The sequence below is a fragment of the Oncorhynchus masou genome, chromosome 22 (genome assembly GCF_036934945.1).
Source record: "Oncorhynchus masou masou isolate Uvic2021 chromosome 22, UVic_Omas_1.1, whole genome shotgun sequence".
NCBI classification, from domain to species: domain Eukaryota; kingdom Metazoa; phylum Chordata; class Actinopteri; order Salmoniformes; family Salmonidae; genus Oncorhynchus; species Oncorhynchus masou.
Window position 1 is genome coordinate 2,824,340 of NC_088233.1, and position 10,802 is coordinate 2,835,141.

General features: G+C 44.7%; 1 protein-coding gene across 1 annotated transcript in view; it reads right to left on the bottom strand.

The window, feature by feature from the left end:
• Positions 1–1,948: 1,948 nt before the first annotated feature.
• sigirr (single immunoglobulin and toll-interleukin 1 receptor (TIR) domain) overlaps positions 1,949–10,802 on the bottom strand; it is a 22,220-nt gene continuing 13,366 nt past the window's right edge. Inside the window, exons 4-9 of the mRNA XM_064929104.1 lie at positions 10,698–10,802; positions 9,469–9,612; positions 8,658–8,760; positions 8,133–8,289; positions 4,032–4,209; positions 1,949–3,222 (exon numbers count right to left, since the gene is read on the bottom strand). The exon at positions 10,698–10,802 is cut by the window's right edge and continues 36 nt beyond it. Of these exons, the coding sequence (XP_064785176.1) occupies positions 3,041–3,222; positions 4,032–4,209; positions 8,133–8,289; positions 8,658–8,760; positions 9,469–9,612; positions 10,698–10,802 (869 nt within the window). The 3' untranslated portion in view covers positions 1,949–3,040. The remainder of the gene's footprint in view (positions 3,223–4,031; positions 4,210–8,132; positions 8,290–8,657; positions 8,761–9,468; positions 9,613–10,697) is intronic.

Genomic DNA, 10,802 nt, shown 5'->3' on the forward strand with positions numbered 1-10,802 from the left:
TTTTATAAATAATGTTTTCATTCATAGGGGTTGGGTTAAATACGAGAGACATATTTAAGTTGAATGCATTCAGTTTTGCAACTGACTAGGTATCCCCCTTTCCCTTCCCTTCTTTGGTGCATTTAACTGCCCAAAAATGCCTTTATTGAAGTAATTTCCTTAGTAGGAGACGTCAGAGGTCAGCATGTGGGAGTAGTTGGAGCCCGGGGATGATAGACGAGTTTCACACTAGTAATTACCAGTTGTCGGGCCATTCAAGCGGATTGTTTCCAGTGATAGGGAGTGGGAGGGAGGGAGTGGAAGGAGGGTGTGGTTGCCCTTAATTACACATACAAAACTAACATCAAAAACGTGCATGTCTGGTTGAGGGTTGATGAGAGATGAACTGCTTCTCCTAGTTTTCATGAGAAATATTACTGTGATGAAAATTCCAGATTGTCTGCATAATCAAATAACATTCCTATCAAATTTCAAATCAAATTTATTTATATAGCCCTTCGTACATCAGTTGATATCTCAAAGTGCTGTATAGAAACCCAGCCTAAAACCCCAAACAGCAAGCAATGCAGGTGTAGAAGCACGGTGGCTAGGAAAAACTCCCTAGAAAGGCCAAAACCTAGGAAGAAACCTAGAGAGGAACCAGGCTATGTGGGGTGGCCAGTCCTCTTCTGGCTGTGCCGGGTGGAGATTATAACAGAACATGGCCAAGGTGTTCAAATGTTCATAAATGACCAGCATGGTCAAATAATAATAATCACAGGCAGAACAGTTGAAACTGGAGCAGCAGCATGGCCAGGTGGACTGGGGACAACAAGGAGTCATCATGTCAGGTAGTCCTGAGGCATGGTCCTAGGGCTCAGGTCCTCCAAGAGAGAGAAAGAAAGAGAGAATTAGAGAGAGCATACTTAAATTCACACAGGACACCGGATAGGACAGGAGAAGTACTCCAGATATAACAAACTGACCCTAGCACACCGACACCCACCTACCCCACCGACACAGATAAACTACTGCAGCATAAATACTGGAGGCTGAGACAGGGGGGGTCAGGAGACACTGTGGCCCCATCCGATCACCCCCGGACGGGGCCAAACAGGAAGGATATAACCCCACCCACTCTGCCAAAGCACAGCTCCCACACCACTAGAGGGATATCTTCAACCACCAACTTACCATCCTGAGACAATGCCGAGTATAGCCCACAAAGATCTCCGCCATGGCACAACCCAGGGGAGGGGGCGCCAACCCAGACAGGAAGATCACATCAGTGACTCAACCCAGTCAAGTGACGCACCCCTCCTAGGGACAGCATGAAAGAGCACCAGTAAGCCAGTGACTCAGCCCCTGTAATAACATTCAGCTCAGACACCCGTACATACCCCACAAGACATTCCACCAGGGGTCTCTTCAGACACCCGTACATACCCCACAAGACATGCCACCAGGGGTCTCTTCACAGTCCCAAAACAAATTCACGGCAACACACAGTATTATACAGAGGCCATGATTGTATGGAACTACCCTACCATCTCCAATTACTGAAGTAAACAGTAAAATGACCTTTTTAAAACAAATGGATCAGACAACAACTTATGTAATGGCGGGGACTGTGAGGGAGACACACATGAACACACACAGACATGCTTTAACGCACAATATTCTTTAGTTGTATTGTTTGTTTATAATTGTATTTTCAATTTGTGTGACTGTCCTTGTCTATCAGTGCTTTGTTGCTTGTGATGTTTTGTGTTTTTTTGTGGACCCCAAGAAGAGTTAATGGGGATCCCAATAAACAAATAACCCCTAGGGAATGGGGCACTGAGATTATTGTTATGATAAGAAAGCCCCCCCCCCAAGTCGACTCAACTCTGCCCTCTGCTGGTGAGGGAAAGTAATATCTGAAGTAAACACTAAATAGTTAAAAATAAAGAGAACATATCAGTGGCCATGTGGTTCGGGTGTCCGCCCTGAGATTGGAACACTGGGAGTTTATTCTTCCGGCCGAGTCATACCAAAGATCACGTGCGACTCTGCTTGGCATTCAGCATTTATGAGACAGATTCGGGGTAACACTGTGCAATAGAATAGCATCCAGTCCAGGAGGTATACTTGTACACCAAGAAGAAAATGCAAACTTGTAGTGTGTTCAAGGTTTTAAAAATGCTTCTAAAGTTTGGAATTTCCACTTTAAAATGACTGACTTTATTTCCTCCAAGGAAAATTGTATCAACCCCTACAAAAAAGAAACATGAGATTGGTTCGTACAAGCCAAGGCTCGTCCAAGATGAGTTACCAAGATGAGATGAAGAAGGGCTGGAAAACTGCCCTAAACTACAGAAAGGGTAACTTTGATCGATAAATATTTCTATTGAACATAATTCTAAACAAACATTACAAAATTAGAATGAATGCATTTCCACTTTAACATTAAAACAAAACCCCAGACTACTGCAGTAGACCACTCAACCACTTCTTGTACCTTTCCACATACAGTTCACATAACAGGTATCTTATACAAATTGCATATAATAACATGTAGTGTAACTACCAAGGTCATTCAAAACATTTCAGTGAAGTGATCATTGAAATCAAATTTTATACACTGAGTGTACAAAACATCTCCTTGATATTGAGTTGGTTAATCCTTATTTAACCTGTCTCCCCTTTATCTACACTGCTGGAAGTGGATTGAACAAGTGACATCAATAAGGGATCATAGCTTTCACCTGGATTCACCTGGTCAGTCTATGTCGTGGATAGAGAGAACAGGTGTTCCTAATGTTTTGTACACTCAGTGTATATGTGAAAGGTTTCAAATATGGACAAATCTCAATAAACAGATAAAATCAAACTTGTTCCAAGAATAAAATTATTCACTTGAAAAAAATGTAACACTTGCTTGAATATGGAAACATACACAGGGAAGTTGTAGATAGTGTTGGTGAGAGAACCTGTTTTACATTCAGACTGAAGTTAAGAGTGAAGAGTAGAAGTTGGAGATCTTGTTCTCCTTTTTTCTTCAGAAGCTATACAGTCTTTCTTAGATGTTGTCCTCTGTAACCAGGCAGTAGAAGTCATTGCGAGCTCCGTAGTTGCGCGATCCCAGGTCCGATACATCTATATCCGAGAGTTTGGACTCAGTCAGGGATGCAGGGACCGAGGGGAACATAGGCAGCACAGGGGCTCTGGATGTCAGTGCCTTGTAGACTGGGAGACGAAGGCCTGGAGAGAAGGAGGGAAGAAACCAGAAGGTGAATGAGGAGATTCAGTCATTTGGTTGAAGAAATGTATGGATCGATGCTGTCGGTCAACAATCTTTGATCTACAGGGCTTTAGAGTGACTATTATTCTTGATTGACATTATTTTCAACCTTGGAGAAAGCATCGGGGTGGCAGATTGCCTAGTGGTTAGAGTGGAGGGGTGGCAGGTAGCCTAGTGGTTAGAGTGGAGGGGCGGCAGGTAGCCTAGTGGTTAGAGTGGAGGGGTGGCAGGTTGCCTAGTGGTTAGAGTGGAGGGCCGGCAGGTAGCCTAGTGGTAAGAGTGCTAGGCCAGTAACCGAAAGGTTCCTACATCGAATCCCCAAGCTGACAAGGTAAAAATCTGTAGTTCTGCCACCTGAACAAGGCAGTTAACCCACTGTAGGCTGTCATTTTAAATAAGAATTTGTTCTTAACTGACTTGCCTCATCAAAAAAAATATATATATAACTGTAACAGCAATAATTAAGATAATGCATTGGCCATGGCACAGGTGACATCTTAATTGGGGAGTTCGAGCTCATGGCTGGAGCGGAACGAGTGGAATGGAATACATGGATTCCATATGTTTGATGTCGTTCGCTCCGTTCCAGACATTATTATGAGACGTGACTGGATACGATTACATTACAGAACCCAAAACGGTATTGGTCCTGGGGATTACAAGGCCAATTCTATTTTAATTGAAATTGACCCAATCTGAAATGTAATTTGCATTGTAATCCAGCATCAATTGCACCCAACCCTGTTGCCAGCCATTCACTTGGTTTTACCCAGGTCTCCAACAGGGTCAGGGTCAGGGCGACAGTCCAGGTAGTCTGGGTTGAGGGTGAGCATGGGGTCCTTATCGTCTTGGAAGAGGGTCTGGGGGTCCCCTGCCGTGTGGCTGTGGAACACAACCCTATGAGGCATGGCCAGGGCCAACTCCTTCCAGAACACTGACGACGGCAGCTGGGGAGACATGGCACAGTATATAGTCTAGTTAACCAAAATTATTTTCCAATCGTTTCGTTCTGAACTGAACCATTATTTCCTTCCGTTCCACTGTTCTGACCAGCAAAATACAGTACTGAACCGGTTCAAACCCGGTTCAACCCCCCCCCAAAAAGTAACGGTTTATATCGCTCCTTTCTGTTCATTTTTAAAACTCTGATGTCGAGGTTCAGCTTGACATTAAATTACTTCACCAATGAATAAAACAGCTTGCTATGGAACGGGAAAGATATGTACATGCATTGGACAGACAGGTGTAGTGTAGGGTGCTGTTAAAGAGAGAGCTGGGCATCTTGTTGTTATGACATGCATTATCTGAATTAGACCCGCAGAATTATACCTTGGGAGGAGCGGCTTCTATGGAGGAACTTTGAATGTCTTTGAACTTCTTAAGGGTTGGCTTAGAGATACCTAACGTTGGACCAGAGCAACCTAACATTGGACCAGAGCTACCTAACGTTGGACCAGAGCTACCTAACGTTGGACCAGAGCAACCTAACATTGGACTAGAGCTACCTAACGTTGGACTAGAGCTACCTAACGTTGGACTAGAGCTACCTAATGTTGGACTAGAGCTACCTAATGTTGGACTAGAGCTACCTAACGTTGAACCAGAGCTACCTAACGTTGGACTAGAGCTACCTAATGTTGGACTAGAGCTACCTAACGTTGGACCAGAGCTACCTAACGTTGGACCAGAGCTTCCTAACATTGGATTAGAGCTACCTAACATTGGACTAGAGCTACCTGACTGGAGGGAGGGGGAGGAGCTGGTAGCTTGACTGGAGGGAGGTGGAGGAGCTGGTAGCCTGACTGGAGGGAGGGGGAGGTGCTGGTAGGGAGGGGGAGGGGCAGAGGGAGGGGCAGGTAGCCTGACTGGAGAGGAGGGGAGGGGCTTATAGCCTACTCTGGAGGGAGGGGGAGGGGCAGGTAGCCTGACTGGAGGGAGGGGAGGAGCTATAGCCTGACTCTGGAGGGAGGGGAGGGGCAGGTAGCCTGACTGGAGGGAGGGGGAGGTGCTGGTAGCCTGACTGGAGGGGCAGAGGGAGGGGCAGGTAGCCTGACTGGAGGGAGGGGGAGGGGCTTATAGCCTACTCTGGAGGGAGGGGGAGGGGCAGGTAGCCTGACTGGAGGGAGGGGGAGGGGACTTATAGCCTACAAACACACACAGATTTTCATCTGGCAGGCTGACACTGGAATACGTTTCTGAGTAACAGAGTGAAGGCTTTGCATAGGTGCTTGCTGCATTTTTTTTTGTAGGACATAAAAAAATGCCTGGAACATTAAATAACATTATTAACCGGTTCCCATGCTTTTAAAATAACGGTTCTATTCTGGAACAGTTTAGATCACTTTAGTTCTCTGGTTGTCAGTTCTGTACACTGAACCGTTCCAACCCATGACTAAGACCCTATCTCTATCGAGTACACCTGTACCATACAGTGACGGGCTGGTTTGGATAGACCCCATCCTTTCACATTGTTTCTAGTAATAGTTGATGCTTAACCAGGCCAGCACAGTAAATCTTGGATAAGACATGTGAAAAAAGACTATTTGCCAGTTGTCATATGACACAACTAGACTTCAGCATTGGGAAGATAACGAGGTGATCCTGGAGGACCATGTCAAGCATGTGTTAGGGGTTAAGGGTCAGGGTTTTTTCAAACAGAAATGTGCATCCTGTAGCACAAACTCCAAAAAGTTCTGGGACACTGTAAAATCCATGGAGAACAAGAGCACCTCCTCCCAGCTGCCCACTGCACTGAGGCTAGGAAACACTGTTACCACTGATAAATCCACGATAATTGAGAATTTCAATTAAGCATTTTTCTTCGGCTGGCCTTGCTTTCCACCTGGCTACCCCTACCCGGTCAACTGCCCGGCACCCTCCACAGAAACTCGTCCAAGCCCTCACCATTTCTCCTTCACCCAAATCCAGATAGCTGATGTTCTAAAAGAGCTGCAAAATCTGGACCCCTATAAATCAGCCGGGTTAGACAATCTGGACCCTTTCTTTCTAAAATTATCTGCCGAAATTGTTACCACCCCTATTACTAGCCTGTTCAACCTCTCTTTCGTATCATCTGAAATTCCCAAAGATTGGAAAGCTGCCACGGTCCTCCCCCTCTTCAAAGGGGGAGACACTCTTGACCCAAACTGCTACAGACCTATATCTATCCTACCCTGCCTTTCTAAGGTCTTCGAAAGCCAAGTTAACAAACAGATTACCGACCATTGTGAATCTCACCGTACCTTCTCCACTATGCAATCTGGTTTCCGATCTGGTCATGGGTGCACCTCAGCCACGCTCAAGGTCCTAAACAATATCATAACTGCCATCGATAAGAGACAATACTGTGCAGCTGTATTCATCGACCTGGCCAAGGCTTTGACTCTGTCAATCACCACATTCTTATCGGCAAACTCAACAGCCTTAGTTTCTCAATTGACTGCCTCGCCTGGTTCACCAACTACTTCTCAGATAGAGTTCAGTGTGTCAAATCGGAGGGCCTGTTGTCCGGACCTCTGGCAGTCTCTATGGGGGAGACACAGGGTTCAATTCTCAGGCGGACTCTCTTCTCTGTATACATCAATGATGTCGCTCTTGCTGCTGGTGATTCTGATTCACCTCTATGCAGACAACCCCATTCTGTATACTGGCCATTCTTTGGACACTGTGCTAACTAACCTCCAGACGAGCTTCAATGCCATACAACTCTCCTTCCGTGTCCTCCAACTTCTCTTAAATGCAAATCAAACTAAATGCATGCTCTTCAACTGATCGCTGCCCACACCTGACCGTCCATCCAGCATCACTACTCTGAACGGTTCTGACCTAGAATATGTGGACAACTACAAATACCTAGGTGTCTGGTTAGACTGTAACCTCTCCTTCCAGACTCACATTAAGCATCTCCAATCCAAAATAAAATCTAGAATCGGCTTACTATTTCGCAACAAAGCATTCTTCACACATGCTGCCAAACATATCCTTGTAAAACTGACTATCCTACCGATCCTCGACTTTGGCGATGTCATTTACAAAATAGTCTCCAACACTCTACTCAACAAATTGGATGCAGTCTATCACAGTGCCATCCGTTTTGTCACCAAAGCCCCATATACTACCCACCACTGCGACCTGTATGCTCTCGTTGGCTGACCCTCGCTTCATACTCGTAGCCATACCCACTGGCTCCAGATCATCTACAAGTCTTTGCTAGGTAAAGTCCTGCCTTATCTCAGTTCACTGGTCACCATAGCAGCACCCACTCGCAGCACACGCTCCAGCAGGTATATTTCACTGGTCACCCCCAAAGCCAATTCCTCCTTTGGCCGCCTTTCCTTCCAGTTCTCTGCTGCCAATGACTGGAACGAACTGCAAAAATAGCTGAAGCTGGAGACTATTATCTTCTTCACTAACTTCAAGCACCAGCTGTCAGAGCAGCTCACAGATCATTGCACCTGCACATAGCCCATCTGTAAATAGCCCATCCAACTACCTCATCACCATACTGTATTTATTTATTTTGCTCCTTTGCACCCCAGTATATCTACTTGCACATTAATCTTCTGCACATCTATATGCTATATCGTAATTACCTCACCACTATGGCCTATTTTATTGCCTTACCTCCCTTATCTTACCTCATTTGCCTCATTTGAACACTGTAACTATACTTTTTTTCCTACTGTATTATTGACTGTATGTTTGTTTATTCCATGTGTAACTCTGTGTTGTTGTATGTGTCGAACTGCTTTGCTTTATCTTGGCCAGGTCGCAGTTGTAAATGAGAACTTGTTCTCAACTAGCCTACCTGGTTAAATAAAGGTGAAATAAATTAAAACAAAGGGTTAGGTTCAAGGCTAGGTTGAGTCACCATGGAGTGTGATCCCGACCAGGTGAGCAAGGTGAGTTTGTGTTGGTGTTCTCTGAGTTGCTGGACCACATCGGGTCTCATGAGTTTGACCTGACCCTCCAATGTGATGATGATGATGGGCCTCTGGGACAGCTCCAGCAGGTGCAGAAGGCCCTGTCTGAGAGGGTGGATAACACAGGGATATCAGCCTGTCTGAGAGGGTGGACAACATCAGCAGTCAGCTAGATCATGCTATGCTGAGGGTTTTGTACAGACTTGCAGTTGTCCCTGTTTTTTACGGAAATGGGTAAGCACATAGTGACATTGTAGCATTAGTGGCATTATCATTAGCCTGATAAGCTAAGAGACCACAGAGACACAACCAGCATTAGCAGTTACACACCCAGCATTAGCAGTTAGCATGCTGAGCTAAAAGAGGAACACACAGCAACACAACTAGCATTAGCATTAGCGTTTAGGTAAGAGATAAATGAAATATATATATTTTTTTACTTAGGCATAATGGTGAGCTATCTGCATACCTACCTAAAGTTGTTACAGCACCAGTCCTGTTCTAGGTAGGCATGTGACATCACTACAATGAGGCGCCGACAGTGACTAACATTCATCAGGAACTCAGCACATGGCTCTGACAGAGGAGAAAAAGAAGAAGAGGAAGAAGAAGAGGACGAAGAAGAGGAAGAAGAAGAGGAAGAAGAGGACGAAGAAGAGGAAGAAGAAGAGGAAGAAGAGGACAAAGAAGAGGAAGAAGAGGAAGAAGAAGAGGAAGAGGAAGAAGAAGAGGACGAAGAAGAGGAAGAAGAAGAGGAAGAAGAGGACGAAGAAGAGGAAGAAGAAGAGGAACAATAAGAGGGAGAAGAAGAGGAAGAGGAAGAGGAAGAAGAAGAGGAAGAAGAAGAGGAAGAGGAAGAAGAAGAGGAAGAAGAGGACGAAGAAGAGGAAGAAGAAGAGGAAGAAGAGGACGAAGAAGAGGAAGAAGAAGAGGAAGAAGAAAGAAGAAGAGGAAGAGGAAGAAGAAGAGGAAGAAGAAGAAGAGGAGGAAGAAGAAGAAAAAGGAGGAAAATACAGTTAACCTGATAACTTTCAGGGAAGCCAGGGCAGCAGATAACCTATTAGGTTAAGAGCATTAGACCAGTAGCCTAAAGATCGCTGGTTTGAATCCCCAAGCCGACTATGTGAAAAGGCAGCTTGGGGATTGAACAAGGCACTTAATCCTAATTGCTCCTGTAAATTGCTCTGGATAAGCGCATCTGCCAAATGGCCAAAATGTTGTTGTTTTTCATGTAAGAATCGAACGGACTGTAGGAGTTAGAGGGCTATGTTGTGTCATTATTACCACCCCCAGGTAGGATGTTGTTATCACTGAGGTGTAGCTTATGTCCAGATTTGTTCACCAGGTGAGGTTTGAGGATGAAGTTGACCAACTTTCTGTCGTATTGGTTGTTGACATAGGAGAAGTAGGCATCATACAGCTTCCCATCTGGTGACAAAAAGAGAGACATTATAACATAACTTACCTTTGAGTCATTTAGCAGACACTTTCCCAGTGCGATTAAACATTTGAGACATTTGGGGTGGCAGGGTAGCCTAGTGGTTAGAGCGTTGGACTAGTAATCGAAATGGTTGAAAGTTCAAATCCAAGAGCTGACAAGGTACAAATCTGTCGTTTTGCCCCTGAACAGGCAGTTAACCCACTGTTCCCCGGTAGGCCGTCATTGAAAATAAGAATTTGTTCTTAACTGACTTGCCTAGTAAAATAAAGGTAAAAAAATAAAAACATTTGTGCATTCAATTCAGGTAGGTTAAAACAACCACAATTCAGTGTCACGATCCTGAGTAAACCCTTCTTACAACCACATATGACAATCATTGCAAGCATATAACATACATAATATACAGTATCTTTCATATGTTCAATACATTGTCACCCCCAATACTACTTGAACCTGCTTACAGGTACCTACAGACGCCTTATCTTAATTTGATCTTCCTATTGTTTCCGGAATTTTCCTGCAAATCAGGAAATGCACACGTTTAGTGTAATTGAGGTTTAAGAAGGCTTCTAAAGTTTTTTAATATCAGAATTGATTTGCCCTAATGGAAAATGTCTCCAACCCCTACAAAAAATTGTCCATTCATTATAATCCACATAGTAATTCACATTTGCTGTTGCTGCAAGACTATTTTCCTGCTGTAGCAAACTGTCTCAAATTAAGATCCTACATCTGTACAACTAACCATTGCCCACCTACAGGACAAAGTGGGCTCACACTTCCCATCCCAATGCGTTTTAACCACTGCAGTGGGTTAAAACTGGGGCTCCCGAGTGGCGCAGCGGTTTAAGGCACTATGTCTCAGTACTAGAGGCGTCAATAGAGAACCTGGTTTGATTCCAGGCTGTATCACAACTGGCCGTGATTGGGAGTCCGATAGGGCGGCGCACAATTGGCCCAGCGTCGTTAGGGTTTGGCCAGGGTAGGCCATCATTGTAAACAAGAATTTGTTCTTAACTGACTTGCTTAGTTAAATAAAGATTTAAAAATGTAAAAAATCCTCACTCCTCACCATTGATCTCATAGTCTCCATAGGAGTTCCTGTACCAGAGTTTGATATTGAGACGACACCTGGAGTAGACAACAGCAGCTACAGTCAGGATCAGGAGGAGACCGA